General features: G+C 42.4%; 1 protein-coding gene across 1 annotated transcript in view; it reads left to right on the forward strand.

Moving 5' to 3' along the window:
- The window catches only part of FAM210A (family with sequence similarity 210 member A), a 70687-nt gene extending 61633 nt beyond the window's left edge, over positions 1 to 9054 (forward strand). The window contains exon 5 of the mRNA XM_040353919.1: positions 8003 to 9054. Within this exon, the coding sequence (XP_040209853.1) occupies positions 8003 to 8272 (270 nt within the window). The 3' untranslated portion in view covers positions 8273 to 9054. The remainder of the gene's footprint in view (positions 1 to 8002) is intronic.
- Positions 9055 to 20039: the final 10985 nt, after the last annotated feature.

Below are 20039 nucleotides of genomic sequence, written 5' to 3' on the forward strand. Positions count from 1 at the left end.
CACGGACGACTTACGCAAACGACGTACAATTAAAAAAATTTGACGTGGGAACGACGTCCATACTTAAGATTGGTACGCCGCATGTACGCCACCATATAGCAGGGGTAACTTTACGCCGGGGAAAAGTCTAACGTAAACGGCGTATCTGTACTGCGTCGGCCGGGCGTACGTTCGTGAATTCGCGTATCTAGCTGATTTACATATTTCTAGGCGTAAATCAGCGTCCACGCCCCTAGCGGCCAGCGTAAATATGCAGTTAAGATCCAACGGCGTAAGAGACTTGCACCGGTCGGATCTAATAGAAATCTATGCGTAACTGATTCTACGAATCGGGCGCATAGATACGACCGCTCAGACTCAGAGATACGACGGCGTATCTGGAGATACGCCGTCGTATCTCCTTTGAGAATCTGGGCCTATGTTTATAAAGTTATTGTGCATATACCCGATCACTTAATATGAGAAAAATCTTCTGTCCCCATCCCACCTTATCCTTTGATTTGGCAGTTGAAAGACCGTTCTAGATTTGACAAGTGCCTGCAGGAAGTCACTCGGTATCTTTCTACCTCCTCCACAAATTTTTAGAGATGGTCTTTCTCTTAAACATGTAATAGGAATCATTTTGCCACAATTGCCACAGACTACTTCTATAAAAGCCTACTTGCAGCACTTTTGGGTCTTGTTTGCAGCTTCCTCTTTAATGACGGGACTTTACATTTATCAAGAGTGTGTTTTGTCGGGAGAGAATTTGCAGCTGTTTTACATCTTTTATTTGTTGTGGTTCTCTGATGCATATGTATAAGTACCTGGGTTCTATTCTGGCATGTAAAGAAGAACTGCATTTGTTTTCATAGATTGATTATCACTGGATATTAAACTTCCAAAATTGGAAGAGAGGAGAGAATGGGGGTATTTAGGGTTAGACACTGACCTGGGACATGTTTGTGTTGTCCAGATGACACAGCATTTCAGATAGGCATGTGCTGTTATGGTGAGGAAGTGAATCACTGCTTTCTCAAATTGTGTATACAGATTTAAAAAAATATAGCATTGTGGGTAAATATTCACATTGCCTATTTATTAGATATTTCTATTATTGCATGTCTTTTTTTCTGTCAGTAAATGTACATCATAGTTGTATTCTTGAATGAAACACAATACAGTATTGTACCTTAATCATACAGTAAAGGAAACAAAGTATTCATTAAACCATGAGTTATAGGCTTGTGCCTTTAGGAGATTGGATACTGGCAAGATCTCAAGGGCACGCCCCCTGGGTACCTTCTCTATAACCCTATTCTAACTCAATCCTCCGTTGTGTGCTAGTGTGCACTCTCTTGTGCTCTCCTAAGGTGATGGACCTGTTCTCCTTCACAAGGAAATTACTCTTAATCAGCTTAAAAGAGAAATATGGATTTTTTTCCCCCCCCAGATTGCCGCATTATTTAAAAGGAAGTTTCATGCAACTTGCTTGCTAATGTGGAAAAGCTCACTGCTACCATCCATAAAAGCCTTTGCTTTTTTGAAGCCTTATTTCCTTTATCTCGTCATATCCCTTTGGGTGCAAAGACACCTGCAAGACCCTTAAAGACATTCCCTGTTTATAAACAGATAGAATGTGCAGTCTTATGATGACTAAATCACTCCAGAAAGGAATTTCATTCCTCCCAGAATTTTTGCTAAACTCTGTCCAATGAAAAAAGGGTTCACTTGCAGAGTAACTCCATATTTGTTGAAAAAAAAAAATTCCCGTCTGGGTGAGCTATGTACACTGCAAGAATCCAAGTTTATATAGGCAGATCCCCATTCTGCCTCTCTGTGGGGGGATCACGGATGGCCGGAGGACATAAAGTCTGCGCCGACAGTATCTATTACACAAAACGACGTACAGATACGTTGTTTTGCGCAATAGAGTCGACCTGCCACAGTAAGTGTACTGTGGCTGGTTGGCAAGTGGTTAAACTAACTTTGTTGCAGAGTCCTACCTTTCTGTTCTGGAGAAATAGCTTTGTGTCTAAGTGAATTTATATGTGAGTGGTTTTGTCATTCTCAATCAGCTGCTGCACCTGCAGGGCTCTAATGAGGAACATTGCAGGGTCTGCATCCCTTTTAGACATGATTTCACTTTGGGAGTATCTCACTAAAAATGCAATTTTTGTTGCAGGAGATGCTCAAAATCAAATTTGTATATTAGTACAGACTATTGGTAAAATCAGTAAGCCAATCACATAAGCAGGAAAATACATACCTGGGGGGGTGTTTTGTACACTATCTGTGTACAGAACACCTTCCATGTAGCCATATTGCACTGAATTTTTCAGAAAATTTACAGTTCTGCAGATTGAAAAGGAAAGGCCATTTTATTTTTTTTTTCCAAATAACAATTTTTTATTAAATGTCTCCAAAAAAATTAAAAGTACAGAGATACCGATGAAGTCAGTTAAAGCAAATGCAAAAACTGGACAATGTACAGCATATACGAACAGTGGTGAGAGGGAGCAAACCTTCTTTGGAAATAGTGTAGTATATATTCCAACTTCGTTAATAACATTGCTAATAAGAAAAAACATAATAAACAGTATCTTGGAACTGATAGCACATATAACGTTGCATACATAGGAGAGGGTAGTAGGTTACCGCAATGACTCATATCGGCCCACCACGAGTCCTCCCGGAGATGCCACCGTTCCCAGACCCTGTTGTGATCGTCCAGTCTGTCCCGTATTCTGGCCGTCATTTTCTCCATAAGTTCCACATCCTTAACACTGGAGTATAGGGCATCTTGGGATGGGGGTCAATTTTTTTCCCAATTAAGGGCAATTAGGCACCTTGATTGGAAAGTGAGAATGTGTCTTAGCAATTTCTTATATGGTTTAGCTATTTTTGGTTGCGAGAGGCTGAACAAGAATAATTTTGGTGTCGGAGGTATTTGCACCTCAAAGAGGCAGATCAGTAATTGTTGTGTTGAACCCCAAAACAGGGCTATAAGGGAAAATGACCAGTAAATGTGGAAGAGTACCTCTGTCTCGTTGGCAGCACCAGCATCGGTCAGTGGTGGAAGGGTATATTCTATGGAGTACGTCCAGAGTCTGGTACCAAAAGAAGAGAATTTTGTACGCGTTTTCTTTGTAGAGGGTGCATAGGGAACTTTTGGCAGCCTGACTCCAAACTGCCTGCCAGGCCTCCATTGGGAGTTCTTCCCCTAACTTTCTCTCCCAGCGGAGCATGTATGCATGTTTGCCTCGCTCTGGTATAGAGTACGTGTTCAGAATCTGGTATATGTCTGAAATCAACCCTCTACGTGAGCGGCCTTCTAGTATGATGCGTTCAAATGGCAAGGGTGGGGAGAATTGCAGGTGCAGGGCTATCGTTTTGGCATAGTGACGGATCTGCAGATCCGCATTCTTGGAGTTCCAACGACGGAGCTGAGATATCAACCCTAATAATCGTCCAGGGTCCACCTCCACGTCCGCACTCCAGAGAAGGCTATTTGGGTGTATGAATGCTAACCACATTTTTTCTATCTCTGTCCACTTATTATAGGACCACTGGGGGAACCATGAGACTATTGCACATAATTGGGCTGCTTGATAGTACTTCACTAAGTTGGGGAACAGAAAGGACATTTTTAATAACATTCAATTACAAGTCTTGTGTTGCACTTGTATGTGCTATATTTTTTATTTTATTTTTTTGCCCACGAAAGGGGAGTTACCCTTTTAACAATGGTCTTTTCCTGTAGTTGACCTTGCCATCTCAGTCTAAAATATTTCACTGTACTTATTGAAGATGTACCTTCCTTCAATGATGCTGCATAAATAAAGTTTGAGATGATCCTAAAAGCTCTCATTACTTTGGAAGACCCAGCCCTGGAGCCAGCTCCCACAGCAATTTCAGTATGTCAAAGTGCAGCTAGTTGGACTAGAGCAGTGAACAATCCACATGACCCTGTTTACCAAGATCATGCTTTAACAGAGCAATTACTGCAGTTACCGTTTGCTTTGCTTTTTGTGTTAATGCACTAGAACATGTCCCTTAAAGTGTTACTAAACCAATTCATTCACTGTAGCTGGTCTTCCACAGTACACAGAACATGGAAATGCAATAATTTTTTTCTAAATATAAACTGCGTAATCTTGTTTCTTATCAGCAGTATATCGCAGTCTTGTGACTTCTATAAGTGTCTGGTTAAAGCTTGTAGGAGGAGTTTTTATTCTCCTTTGACTGTCCTATGAGGCTGCATGACCCCCAGCCTTTTTATACAATGAGGAGAAATAACCCCTTAGGCTCCACAGTGAGTATAACAAGCACGCTTTACTGCATGTACAGACTGATTTTACTGTTGTGTGTTTAGTAACACTTTAACCACTTGCTGACCAGGCTCTTCTGGCATGCTTTGTTTACATCATAAATTGAAATCGGTATCTTTTGCTAGAAAATTACTTACCCCCCCCCCAACATTATAAAAATATTATTTTAGCAGAGACTCTAGGGAATAAAATGGCGATTGTTGCAATTTTATATCTCACACGGTATTTGCTCAGCAGTTTTGCAAACACGATTTTTGGGGAAAAAATACACTTTAATGAATAAAAAAGCCTGCTGATTTTAATATTGTGGGTTTAGTAACACGTTAATGCTCTGCCCAGGCTTTAACTTCCACACTTCCTCAGCCCTTTCTGCGCTTAACAGTGGCAGACAATTACTTCCATTTTTTTTGCACTACATTTTGGTCTATCCTTTGATCCCAGAGTATCCACAAAGGTCCTAACACCTCTTGCCTTCTCAGAACTCGGGGCATCTTGGTCATGGGTTATCTTGATGACCTTTTTCTGAAGGACTCATCTCCCCTCCAGCTATCTGCCCAGCCGAGCTTTTACAATAGGGAAATCCTTCCTTCCCATTACTGGAAAGCAAAGACTGATGTGTCTTTGAGGCTGGGGAGGATTGTCCAAGGAACATAGTCACTTCTGGAAGCCAATTTCCCCTTCAGCTTCTTGAAGCTCAGAGCAATTTAAATAGTTCTGCAAAACTGGACCTCCACCTTCTGTGTGGGCAACTGAAAAGAGTGCAGTCAGACTTGCATCAGCCAACAAGGGAGCACCAGGAATATTGCAGCCTTGAATTAGAAAACCAGATAATTTCTCTCTATCACTGGAAAGTAATAACAGATGCTAGTTTTAGGCTGGAAACATTTGCTAGTCCCTCAATGGCACCTGTGGGTGGTCCAGGGAACATGGTCACCTGTGGAAGCCAAGATCCCTTTCGACATCTTTGAGCTTAGCGCAACACCGGACCCTCCTTTTGCTAGGACACCCAATTAGGAAGTAGTGAGACATTGCCACGGCTGTGGCTTGTATAAACCTCCAAAGGGGTACCAGGAGTCTTGCAGCCTTGCAGGAAGAAAATGAAATCTCCTGAATGGAAACTCGCTGTCCAGAGATTTTCTGTGGTCCGTGTACCTGGGGTGGATAACTGGAAAGTGGACTACCTCAGCTGCTACTGCCTAGATCCAGGGAAATGGGCCTTTCACCCTGGTAATTTCATGCTGATATCCCATAAATAGGGGACGGTTACTGTAGCACCCTTGCCTCCTAGGCTCAACAAAAAACTAGCTCTGTAGCAGGACCAAGGATCATTTGGTTATTGCCATAGATGAAGTATGTTTTAAGTTTTTTTTGGGGAGTTTTTTGTCTTGTTTTTTTCGAACTCACACTTGCCTAGGTGGATGCAGCATTGGTCCCCCGCTGGCTCTAAGACCAAGAACTGAGTGATCAAAGACTTCTAATCGCTCAGTTCTCAGTGCTCTTTGAGTAGAGAGCTGTGACTGTTAGTCACTGTCATCCACATTTTGGCCTGCTTCAATCAGGTCTTGACAAGAACTTGGCCTTAAGGACTCTCTCTAATAGGACAGGTTGTGGCCTTGTCCATTCTTTTTCTGGGACCTCTGCATTTGCTGTCCCTTATAAAAACTTTTCTCCATGGTGTACCTCCCATTGAGCCCCCAATGCAGCACCATGTGCTTCCTTGGGATCTTATTTCAGTTCTCTCTGCCCTGCAGAAACCCCCTTTAGAACCCATCAGGAATATTCCCTTGGTAACCAAAGAGGCTACTTTGTAAGAGAGGACATCTATCACCTCTGTCAGATGTGTCTCCTGTAAAAAAAAAAAAAAGGCAATGGGGTTTATTTACTAAAGGCAAATCCATTTTGCACTTGACAGTACAGTTGCTGTAGATTGGAAGGGGGGCATGCAAGGGAAATAAACAGTTTTTTTTTCTTTGTACATGATTAGATGATAGAAATCAGCAGATCTCCCCTTCAGATCTACAGTGACTACACTTGTAGTGCAAAGTGTCTTTGCCTTTAGTAAATCAACCCCAATAAATTCTACTGTCCTTATGTCCTGCTCCAAAGCATCCAAAGGAAATCTCTTCATTCCCTGGATGAAGTTTGAGCCATTAGAGTCCATCTCAAAACTACAGTTATCAGACAGGCCGCTTTCCTATTTGTCTTGTCCTCAGGACCTCAGAAGGGAGGCCCTGCTTCCAAGTCCACCATTGTGAGATGGATAAACAATGTGATCACTAGAGCTTAAGCTCTAAAGAACAAATCCCCTCCGACGCTTCTATGCACATCCATGACCTTGGTTGCGCTGCATTACTTGTTCCAAACCTGAAGATTCACGACAAGGGGTATGGTTATAATTAGGGTTGTCCCGATACCGATACTAGTATCGGTATCGGGACCGATTCCGAGTTTTTTCGGCGGTACTCAGACGCCGATACCCCGCCCCGATACATAAATAGAATACTTGCCGCCAAACGCCGCCGAACGCCGCCCGCCGCCACGAAACGCCGTAATCCGCCGCCATTCGCCGCATCCCCGCTGCCGCCGACTGTAATACGGGCGGGAACATTACAGCTTTGAATAGCTGTAATGATTCGCACCACGCATAGACACTCCCCCTCGCTCGGGTGAACTGTCCAATCCCGAGCGAGGGGGAGTGTCTATACGCAGCGCGGCGCCAATCATAACAGAGATTCAAAGTTGTAATGTTCCCGCCCGTATTACAGAGTCGGCGGCAGCGGGGATGCAGGTAAGCGTGACATGGCTGGATGGGGGGAGACGCTGGATGGGGGGTGACGCTGGCTGCATGGGGGGTGACGCTGGCTGCATGGGGGGTGACGCTGGCTGCATGGGGGGTGACGCTGGCTGCATGGGGGGTGACGCTGGCTGCATGGGGGGTGACGCTGGCTGGATGGGGGGTGACGCTGGCTGGATGGGGGGTGACGCTGGCTGGATGGGGGGTGACGCTGGCTGGATGGGGGGTGACGCTGGCTGCATGGGGGGTGACGCTGGCTGCATGGGGGGTGACGCTGGCTGCATGGGGGGTGACGCTGGCTGCATGGGGGGTGACGCTGGCTGCATGGGGGGTGACGCTGGCTGCATGGGGGGTGACGCTGGCTGCATGGGGGGTGACGCTGGCTGCATGGGGGGTGACGCTGGCTGCATGGGGGGTGACGCTGGCTGCATGGGGGGTGACGCTGGCTGCATGGGGGGTGACGCTGGCTGCATGGGGGGTGACGCTGGCTGCATGGGGGGTGACGCTGGCTGCATGGGGGGTGACAATGGCTGGGGGAATACATTGCTGGATGGGGGGAGACGCTGGCTGCATGGGGGGTGACAATGGCTGCATGGGGGGATACATGGCTGCATCTGTGGGGGGACATCGCTGCATTTGGGGACACATTTTTAAAAAAGTATCGGTATTCGGTATCGGCGACTACTTGAAAAAAAGTATCGGTACTCGTACTCGGTCCTAAAAAAGTGGTATCGGGACAACCCTAGTTATAATGAAAGTGTCCTTGAAAGCTTGCCAATGTGTAATCATCTGAAGGTAGGGGCCTATAACCCAAGTTCTATGAAACTTTGCCTGTGTACTGTACTTTAAGATATGGAATTTACAGAAAAAAAATCAATTTCTCTTTTTTTTTGTTTAGATTGCAACACCTATACGTTATACTGTAACATTGGGAGGGACTTCCATTAGTGTGAAATATCTCCGAAAATATGGCTACTTGACTACCCCACCGTTGGTTAAAGACTATATACAAGACAGAATGGAGGAGACAAAAGAACGAATCACAGAGAAGATGGAAGTAACCAGGGATATGATCTCTGAAAAAATGGAAGAAACAAAAGATAGACTTTCTGAGAGAATACAGGAAACCAAAGACAGCTTATCATTTAGAAAGAAGAGAGAAGAGTAATCTAAAATAGTCACATGATACATTCACAGCTTTACTAAATATTACCACAACTCTCTGCAAAAATAACTTCTTTTTTAAAAAAAAAACAGGCTTGGAAATGTTATATTATTGATGTCAACTCATCAATATATTGTTTTGTCTGCACTCATCAAATATATTCGAACACTGTTTTTGTTGTCCATTGGTTTTTATGTAATGTCAGCATGTTTTAGTACACATTAGCTGTTAAATGTAATGTTAACATAAATGTTTGATTATCCTGATCTAAAACATGGTTGACAAACATCTAAGATCTCCTTCATATACCATTACATTGGGCAGGTATCCCATCATTGCTTTAAGTGTGACTGCCAGTTACTGGCCATACGAGATAAAAATCATAGGTACGATTCTATGAAGTCAATCCTTCAACCTGAAAAAATGTATATTAACGCCGCAAGGAAAGTATTGATTTGTTAGAATTTAGTGGGGTTTTCTACCAGGTCTGATTATTCCTCTTGATAAAAAAAATAATTTGAAGATTGAATCCTTCATTTGGTACTTTTGATTTTTGATAAAAATCGTTATTTAGATTTTTACATGGCTGACATCAAACACCACCTTTCAAATTAATAAGTCTGCTGTCTTTGATATCATCACGAATAATGTACAATAAAATAAAATTAAGATGTGCAGAGTTCTGTAACTGAGCAATGTTCACGATACAGTAATGGTTTCTTATTGGTTACTGCATTTTTCACATTACTATCTGTTAAAGAACCCAAATAAATAGTTAAACATGCTGTTGTTTTAAATTGCGTTAATGATTAAAGTGACCTGTCACCACAGGGTCACTTTCAAAAATAATCACCTGCAGCGCCACACAATCAGAGTGCAACAATTAACCACCTTTTCATGTAAAGTGCAATAATCATCACAATTATAAATACATTAATCCTAAAGTACAGTATGATATAATAAAGTATACATGTAGTAAAGTGCAAAAAAGAAAAGTCCTGCATAGTCCAGAAAACATGTATTATAAATCCTCCACCAACGACCATATAAATAGTGCTCACAAAAAAAGATTGCTTTTCAAATCTTCCAAGGCTACTTAAAAACACCTGCTCTTAATAATTAAGAAATGGGGATTTAGTCACACCATACGGCCATACTCAGATTGTTCCCAGACTCTTCCCAGTGTAAAGAAGCACCAGCCACCACCTTATGAAATGTGCTACAGAATGGGTAGCAAGCTTAGCATGTTGTCATAGGTAAGTGTCATCCAGAGTAGCCTATGCATACACCCACAGTGCTCTCGTCTCTGGTTCCCAGCACCGATCCAAGCTGCAGAAAATAAAGCTCACATTGGAGCCAGCAAAGATTGTAATCATGTAATATTCATTGTATACCATTAAAATCACATGTATAGCACGTCAAACAGACCAATATATCAATGAAAAACCTCTGTAACTCGCATAGAAAGCTGCTGCTGACCAATATTATGCAGCAGCATGAAATCGGCATTAAAGTCTTTGCCCCATTTTCCCATTTGGGGAGGAAACTTTAGTAGGGGTGTCGCATGAACATGAACGTGCAATTATAAGTTAAAATAACGCAGTGTCGTATCGCAAAAAATGGACTGGAAGGGGGGGGTAAAACCTTCCGGGGCTGAAGTGGTTAAAATGGTAGATTTTTTCAGTTTACACATTTGATATGTTATCTAATGTGAATAAAATATGGGTTTTTGCAAATCATTGTATTCTGTTTTTATGTAAATTTTGCACAGCGTCCCGATTTTTTTTGGAGTAGGGGTTGTATTGCACCATTAAAATAACATGCAAAGCACGCCAAACAGACCAGTATATCAATGCAAAACCGCTGTAACTCGCATAGAAAGAGGCTGCTCACCAATATCATGCAGCAGCGTTTTTCTATGCGAGTTACAGCGGTTTTGCATTGATATACCGGTCTGTTTGGCGTGCTTTGCATGTTATTTTAATGGTGCAATACAACCTCTACTCCAAAAAAATCGGGACGCTGTGCAAAATTTACATAAAAGAATACAATGATTTGCAAAAACCCATATTTTATTCACATTAGAAAACATATCAAATGTGTAAACTGAAAAAATGTACCATTTTTAACCACTTCAGCCCCGGAAGGTTTTACCCCCCCCTTCCAGTCCATTTTTCCGATACCGCACTGCGTTATTTTAACTTATAATTGCACGTTCATGTGATACTCTACCCAAAAAAATGTGAAATTGCTATGTAATTTTTTTTTAAATGTATCTACACAGGACTGAAAATATGTTAAAGTGATTGTAAAAGCAGTTTTTTTTTATCTTAATGCATTATATGCATCAAGATAAAAAAAAAAAGCTTCAGTGTGCAGCTGCCCCTATGAGGCCCCGTACTCACGACCAAACATGTCTGCTGAAACTGGTCCGCAGACCAGTTTCAGCAGACATGTTTGGCCGTGTGTTGGCCCGAGCGGACCATTTTGGGACGGATCGGACAGGTTTCCAGCGGACAACTGTTTCCCGGACTTGTTTTAAAACAGTCCGCTGGAAACCTGTCCGCCCGGACATGTACGGTCGTCTGTACAGACCTACCGTACATGTCCTGCCGCCCGCATCCCTCGCATGCGTCGAATGACTTCGACGCATGCGTGGAAGCATTTTTAAGGCGGCCCGCCCACGTCGCCGCGTCATTGTCGCGGCGACACCGCGTCATCGACGCGGCGACACCGCGGACACGCCCCGCGTAATGTTTACGCGCGGGCTTCTGTTCGATGGTGTGTATAGCCATCGAACAGAAGTCCCCGGGCAGTCCCCGGCCAGACATGTCCGATGGAAACGGTCTGCAGACCGTTTTCATCGGACATGTCCTGCCGTGAGTACAAGGCCTAATACTTACCTGTTACCCATCTCGATCAAGCAATGTCCACGAGTGCCTCGGCCATCTGGGACTTTCCCTCCCGATTAGCTGAGACACCGCAGCTGGGCCATTGGCTCCCACTGCTGTTAATCAAAGTCAGTTAGCCAATCAGGAGAGAGAGGGGCGGGGCCAAACCACAGGTGAGTGCCTGAATACATATACAGAGCAGTAGCTCAGCTCGGGTACCACCATAGCAAGCTGCTTGTAGTGGGGGCACTCAACAAGAGGAAGGGGCCAAGAGAGGTGGCGTGGGACCTGAGAAGATGAGGATCTGGGCTGCTCTGTGCAAAACGACTGCACAGAGGAGGTAAGTATAACATGTTTGTTATTTTTAACCACTTGCCCACCGGCCCATAGTCAAAGTACGTCCTGTGTTTTAAAGATGGATATCTCGGTAACGGCAGCAGCTGCTGCCACAACCGAGGTATCCATCTTTAGTGCCAACGGTCCTGTAAACGATAACGGCGGTCTCCGCGGCGGATTCGCCACGAGATCGCCGTTATTGATGGCGGGAGAGGGCCTCCCGCCGCTCTCCCGCGCCCTCCGCCGCTTACCGGAGCCGTCGGTAGCGGCGGAGGCGATCGGGTCCGTTCGGCACCTGTGTGGGGATGCGACTGAGGGAAAAATCGCCCCCACCCGTCCCCATAGCTCTGCTGGGCGGAAGTGACATCAAAACGTCAGTCCCGCCCAGCGTCTTAAAGAAACATTTATTTTTTTTGTCATTTGAAAAAATTACAGTTTAATTTTTTTCTTCTTTTTTTGTATTTAAGCCTAAATATGAGATCTGAGGTCTTTTTGACCCCAGATCTCATATTTAAGAGGACCTGTCATGCTTTTTTCTATTACAAGGGATGTTTACATTCCTTGTAAAAGGAATAAAAGTGATCATTTTTTTTTTTTTATTTCAGTGTAAATTTTTTTAAAAATAAATAAGAAAACGAATTTTTTTTTTTAAAAAAACGCCCCTTCCCGACGAGCTCGCGCACAGAAGCGAGCGCAAACGCGAGTAGCGCCCGCATATGAAAACGGTGTTCAAACCACACAAGTGAGGTATCGCCGCGATCGTTAGACCGAGAGCAATAATTCTAGCCCTAGACCTCCTCTGTCACTGAAAAAATGCAACCTGTAGAATTTTTTAAACGTCGCCTATCGAGATTTTTAAGGGTAAAAGTTTGACGCCATGCCACGAGCGGGCGCAATTTTTAAGCGTGTCATGTTGAGTATCATTTTACTCGGCGTAACATTATCTTTCACAATATATAAAAAAATTGGGCAAAAATTATTGTGGTCTTATTTTTTTAATTAAAAAAAGTGATGTTTTCCCAAAAAAAGTGCGCTTGTAAGACCGCTGTGCAAATACGGTGTGACAAAAAGTATTGCAATGACTGCCATTTTATTCCCTAGGATGTCTGCTAAAAAAAATATATATAATGTTTGGGGGTTCTGTTTAATTTTCTAGCAAAAAAATTGTGATTTTTACATGAAGGAGAAAAGTGCCAGAATAGGCCCGGTGGGCAAGTGGTTAAAGGAAAAAAAAAACTTTAAGTACAGTATATAATTGTTCTGTATAAAATCGCAGGTCATCTATAAACAAGTATTGCTTGCAAAATTCTGTCTGTTTAGGATAAACCCTCAAAAGCCAAGGGCATGTTGTATGGCTCAATGCACACCAGCACACATTAACTGCATGCAAATAAATGTGTGCATTTTGAAACATGCTCTGATTGCAATGCGTGTTTCGTTTTCTTCCCCTGTGCATGTTACATTGCTTTATAGCACATCATGCAATAGCACGTTGGTGGAAACTGAAGCCACGGGACATGAGGCAAATTGCCACCTTCTTGTGTTGGGCAAGCGTTCCCAACACAATTTGTGTGAACAACCCCTAATGTTTAAAAAGTTCATTATTGCAGATAGAGATTCTCCAGTAGTTTGGAGAATCTTGGTGACCGTCCAGCATCTTTTTCTTCCGTTAAAAGCAACCGTCTATTTACACACTTCCTCATAATGTCAGCTAAAAAGTTGTAAAAACAGGCACCTGGGTTCCCGAAGTGTGGTGAATGAGCACAGATGACGTTCTCAGGCCATCAATCATTCTCAATTCTGTTTATGCATGGTTAGTCTGAGCATTTCGGATGCTGCTTCTAAATTAATTTGTACTCTGTCCAAGGCTGCTGTACTTGGTCTAGCAAAGGGAGTATTTTTATTTCCTTGATCAATAAATAAAAAGATCTGTGTGGATTCACCAGCGTTGTACACTAGAGCATTGATGCTGCCAGCCAAACAGCAAACTAGGCATTCTTTCTGTAAGTGAAGGACTTTGTTGCCCTTGTGATCACTTGAGGCATTGTGTTTCCAGCTTTAAATCCTCCTTTCTATTGTCTCTTATAATACATTGTATTAATGCACTGTAATTTATGTTGGCTCATATTCAAAATTTGATTATGGTACTTAAAGATGTTATACAAGTTGTTGTTTTTTTCAACAAAGGGATGCTAAGACAATTTTTCCTCTTTTTAGAAGTTTAGTTTGGGATTCATGCCAAAACCTGAATCCATTATAATATTGCCATGTTTATATTTGCAAACAGAATACAGTAAAACCTTGGATTGAGTGTAACTTGGTTTGAGAGTTTGCATGACAAGCACATTTTTTTAAAAATTAATTTTGACTTGATATACAAGTAGTGTCACTTCACAACTGAGTATAAATAAGAGAGGCGCCTCTAAGTGTAGCAATAGGGTTACATTTAATGAAGGTACAACATTTAGAAACTCACATGGTTGATGATTAAAAGAGGCACATCTAAGTATGCAGGCATCCGGGATAAATTTGTCCACATGGACCGTCCTCCGCACCGCCATCAAAGTCATCCCTTCCATGCTGCGCTCCACAAGCGCTTTAAGACTCTCTTTCAGAACGCTCTACTGCAGGGTAGTCTTCCCGGTCAAGATTGCACACTGACAGCAGTGAGGAGGACGGTCAATGTGGACAGCTTCACCCCGAATGCCTGCATACTTGGATGTGCCTCTTTTAATTATCAACCATGTGAGTTTCTAAATGTTGTACGTTCATTAAATGTAACCAAATTGCTACACTTAGAGGTGCCTCTCTTCTATTTTATACTCTGTAGCTCCTGCTGGATTTTGCTTCTAATTCCCTTGTGGAGGCTTCCATTTGTGGATGGATATTTTATTGTTACGCAACCTATCGCATTGCTACAATCCTTTTATATGGACTATAAACTGAAGAAATTATGAATAAATAGTTGTGGAATGAATCATCTGAGTTTCCATTATTTCTAATGAGGAAATTTTGCTTTAGTATATGTGTGCTTTGGATTACAAGCATGTTTCCGGAGCGCATTATGCTTGCAATCCAAGGTTTTACTGTATAAGAAACCTTACAACAAATGTAACGTGACCTGAAGTCCCTGAATGTGGTAACTTACGATTTCCTGTTCAAGGCATAGCAATGCTGACATTTGGTATTTGAAACATGCCTTCCCATTGGTCACTTTAAACCCCATCTATCAACATAAGGAACACATGGGTACAAATCCACTAGATCAACTCATTAACAGATCCAATAGGGATCAATAAGAGCCATATAGGCACCCATTATTTACATTATTAAATCAAAATTACATTCATATTCTATCATTGTGTTTGCATAATTGTGATAAATAAAGCTAAAATACCCTTTGCGTATTTGGTGAGCTATAAGTGGATCATGCCATGGAAGAGGACACCAAATGTCACAGAATGGTAGGGGAGGGTCCTATGTGAGGGAGATCTCAAGGTTTTAAAAACTGTTTATTGTTTCTGTTTATTCCTATCTTTGAACTCAATGTCTGCATGAACACAATCTAGTACAAATCATGGATGGACATCTTCTGTCCACATTTACATTGCACTATATATTAGATTTTTTTAATTAGGTAGGAGATCCCTGTTTACATGGGTTACCGACTTGTTAAAATGTTTTTAACCACTTCCCGACCGCCACATGTATATGTACGTCGGCAGAATGGCACGTACAGGCACATTGGCGTACCTGTACGTCCCTGCCTAGACGTGGGTCAGGGGTCCGATCGGGACCCCCCCCCCCCCCTGCTACACGCGGCGGTCGGATTCCCGCGGGGAGCGATCCGGGACGACAGCACGGCTATTCGTTTCTAGCCGCCCCCTCGCGATCGCTCCCCGGAGCTGAAGAACGGGGAGAGCCGTATGTAAACACGGCTTCCCCGTGCTTCACTATGGCGCTGCATCGATCGAGTGATCCCTTTTATAGGGAGACTCGATCGATGACGTCAGTCCTACAGCCACACCCCCCTACAGTTGTAAACACACACTAGGTGAACACTAACTCCTACAGCGCCCCCTGTGGTTAACTCCCAAACTGCAACTGTCATTTTCACAATAAACAATGCAATTTAAATGCATTTTTTGCTGTGAAAATGACAATGGTCCCAAAAATGTGTCAAAATTGTCCGAAGTGTCCGCCATAATGTCACAGTCACGAAAAAAATCGCTGATCGCCACCATTAGTAGTAAAAAAAAAAAAATTATAAAAATGCAATAAAACTATCCCCTATTTTGTAAACGCTATAAATTTTGCGCAAACCAATCGATAAACGCTTATTGCGATTTTTTTTTTTACCAAAAATAGGTAGAAGAATACGTATCGGCCTAAACTGAGGAAAAAACTTTTTTTTATATATGTTTTTGGGGGATATTTATTATAGCAAAAAGTAAAAAATATTGAATTTTTTTCAAAATTGTTGCTCTATTCTTTTGTTTAACAGCGCAAAAAATAAAAACCGCAGAGGTGATCAAATACCACCAAAAGAAAGCTCTATTTGTGGGGAAAAAAGGACGCCAATTTTGTTTGGGAGCCACGTCGCACGACCGCGCAATTGTCTGTTAAAGCGACGCAGTGCCGAATTGTAAAAAACCCTTGGGTCATGTAGCAGCATATTGGTCCGGTCCTTAAGTGGTTAATTCTGTAATACAAAAATACTTATCAATATAAAAACATATCTATATATCTATTGTAATTTTATATACAGTAAACAACAATCATACAGTATTTAATTATTACTACACAGGCTCTGCTTTCTGGGGAAAGAAAAGTCTTTTTTTTTTTTTTAATCCCTCAACCACTTTGATAATGTCCATAATAGGTTGGGGAATTTTAGTCTACAATAAAACTGCAACTTCTGTACAGCACAACCAGCCAAATTCTAAACTGATATTTTTCTACAGCTAAATCATTTTCCATGAAGAGCATTGAACTGATGAAGACCTTTTACCTACAAACAATTGCTTAACACTGGCAAAACTGTGCTTGTGGTAAAAGATGATATTAAGTACATACAAGAAGTACATATTGGATACACAATAAATGATAAAAACAAAACAAAAAACAGTGCAGCGGTACGAGACGGTTCACACAGGGGCGACCTGGGATCCAACTTGAAGTTGCCCCCAGTCTTCCCAAGTTGCGTGGTTGAGAAAATCAATGGAAGTGATTGGAGCCGTCTTAATACACACTACTGAAGTCGCTCCGACTTCAGAAAAAGTTCCTGTACTACTTCAATCAGACTTGTAGGCAACTTGTACCCATTGATTTCAATGGAAGTCGCCTCAGAAGTTGGATCACTGTCTTAACTAAAGCAACAATACAGGAAGATAACCTACATTTCTCAGGCAAACCCCTCCCCCTCCCACATAGCTGATTGTGTGATTGGCCACTGGAAAGCCTCCTGTCCTGGAGGAGACCTGAAGTTGCCTTGTAAGTTGCCTGATTCATACTCAAGTCGTGTCCAAGTTGCCTCCCGAAGTCGTGCTGGAAGTCGTGTTGCCCCTGTATGAACCGGCTCTAAAGAAACAAATTCACCATTTGTAAATAATACAAAATTCCATTAAAGCGGAGGTCCACCAACCATTCATTTTTTTTTATTTTTTTTTTTTCAGGCATTCTGGCACTTGCCTAATAACACTCACGTTTTTTTGTGTAATAATTCCCCTGATGTCCATTTTCATATCTAAAATTAACTTATAAAAACTGATGATGGCCGGTTCCATGTTGCTTGTGGGCATGTGACGGTTCCTGGCCCTTTACCACGTGATCAGCTTCAGCCAATGACAGCTGATCACGAGATGTAAACAAAAGCCGGTAATTGTTTTTTTTTCTCCTTGCACTGAAAGCGTGAGGAGAAAGAAAAGGCGATCACCGGCTTATTTGTAAGGGACATCGGTCCCAAAGAGGAAGAGCCAATTCTGCCTCATATGTGCCCACCTGCAAGTGCCACCTATCAATGCCCACCAGTGGTGCCAATCAGTGCCACCTAGCAGTGCTGCCTATCAGAGTAACTTATCAGTGCCCATTACTGCCACCCATCAGTGGCCATCACTGCCACCTCTCAGTGCCACCCATCAATGCCCTTCAGTGCCCACTAGTCCCGCCTCATCAATGCCCATCAGTGCAGCCCATCGGTGCCCATCAGTGCTGCCTTATCGGTGCCCATCAGTGCAGCCTCAGCGTACATCAATGAAGGAAAAAAATTAACCGTTTGCAAAAATTTAAAAAAATATATAACTTTTTTTTTTATTCGGTATTTTACATCTTTAACAAAAAATAAAAACCGCAGAGGTGATTAAATACCACCAAAAGAAAGCTTTAGTTATGGGGAAAAAAATGGTAAAATTTGGGCACAGTGTTGTATGACCGCGCAATTGTCATTCAAAGTGCATCAGCGCTGAAAGTTGAGCTGGGCAGGATAGGGGGTTTAAGTGCCCAGTAAGCAAGTGGTTAAATAAATGCTTTTTTCTGCATCGTGATGGTGAGCATTGTGGCCACATCATATATACAACCACCTGCCATTGCAGTTTAAGGGGGAGTACTTAGGTGGGTGAAAGAATCCTTCCCCGCCAGTACATTGTATTCTGACAACAGCACCCTCTGCTGTCAGAATACACCGATCAGCAGCTTCAGATGATTGGCTGCAGCGCTGATCAAGAAAAATTCCAACATGTTGCTTTAACAGACACCAGTCAAGTGATCGACTTCGGACCAAGCAGAAAAGGCCGAATGCTGATTGAAATTCAACCGCTCCCTGCTGAACTGGCCCAATTTTGATCAGTGTCTGGCCAGTCAATTAGAGTTTAGAAATGTTATTGGGGTAATTGACTCTTAAGATAAGAAGTCCTTAGTATCAGTTCACACTAGTGCGATGCCAGACACTGCATGTGATTCGCACTGCATTGCTGTGCAGATCACATGCGATGCAAATTCAGCCGTATAAACTGTATGGCTGAATTCTCATTGCATTCAGACCAAACTCGTGCAGGATCCTTTTTTTGGTCCACACCAGAATCGGATCGCATGGGTGTGAACACCCATGTGATCAGACCATGCAATCCCATTCTGCAAATCGCACTGCGTTTTGCAAACTGATTGTGGGGTGACGTTAACTTAACATACACTCCACAATCACTTCATATGAACAGGTTTGCGATTTAAATGCTGTGTGGATTTGCAGCAAATTGGCTTTGAATTTGCACCGCATCCAGTGTGAACCGGGCCTAAGCCCTGGTTCACACTGCTGCGTTTTGACATGCGATCTGATGTCAAATTGGCAGCATTTTCCGGCAATGGCACCGTCCTAATCGTTGCGACGCCATATCTGCGGAGCGGCGCCGATTTCAAAAAGTAGTTTCTGTACTACTTTTTGCGATTTCGGGCCGCAATTTACATTGACATCTGTGCAGAAACCTGTAATCGCGGCCGAAATCGGGACTGCCAGCGGGAGTAAAATCGGCTTCATTCCCGCAGCCCAGTGTGAACCTGGGCTCAATGAGAGTCCTTTTGAAATGTCAGTTTACCAGAGAAGCAATGAAAACAACCATTAATGATATGCAGCTATTTTTCTTGAGACCCTTGAATAGTAATTGTTGTAAATAGGATACATCTATAGTTATCGGAGAAGTGTTATTGCGCTATAACGTTGTTAGAATGTTATTCAGATGAAGATCTGCCGTAGGCAAAAACCCAGTAGATTTTTAAAGGATCTATAAACATTTTTCTGACTAATGTATTTATTGGAATAAATGTGACTATAGCCCCTATTATTACACCGAGGCCTATAGACAAACACATGTGCATGACTTTTGCTCTCTCTTTCCCCGTCCAGAAATCAGACCTCACACAAAGAATGATTGGATATGCAGAGCAGGCGCGCTGCGTCATTCTACTTTATTGACTTGTGAATGCTGATTATTGGCTCATAAAGATTACTTTAATGAACTGTGTAGACTGGCACCTGACTTTCTCCAGTCCCTTATAAAAAAATAAAAAAAATGGTGAATTTTGAAAGGTGATTAAGCTGGGTAAATATTAATCATTCCGAGAGATAGCTAGAAAATATATAGATCACATGATAATTAGTCTAAGTGTGCAATATAAGGAAATAGTAACTACATTTTCCAGAAAATATCTAAATACTTATAGCTGAAATACAAGGAAAAACATCTAACTCTCTTAACCTGACAAAACCTTTGTAATTAAGTTTGGCCAGTCATGTGACCCAGACACCTACGGCAGATGGCATACCCAGCTTAGGGACCTCACCATTGTCCCCTGTAATTAAAATGGTTATAAACCCTCACATATACCAAGTGAAGTGACTATCCTCGGGTGATACACAGAGATTAAACAAATCATTCTACATAAGTTGTACCTGTCTATCTGCAGCTGTCTCTTCATCAGTTCAAAATGCTGAATTATAAAGCTTGTCTGAGAGTTAAAAAAAAGGGGGCGGAGAGCTGATGTTACAATCTGTA

Source organism: Rana temporaria, chromosome 5 (genome assembly GCF_905171775.1).
Source record: "Rana temporaria chromosome 5, aRanTem1.1, whole genome shotgun sequence".
NCBI lineage: Eukaryota > Metazoa > Chordata > Amphibia > Anura > Ranidae > Rana > Rana temporaria.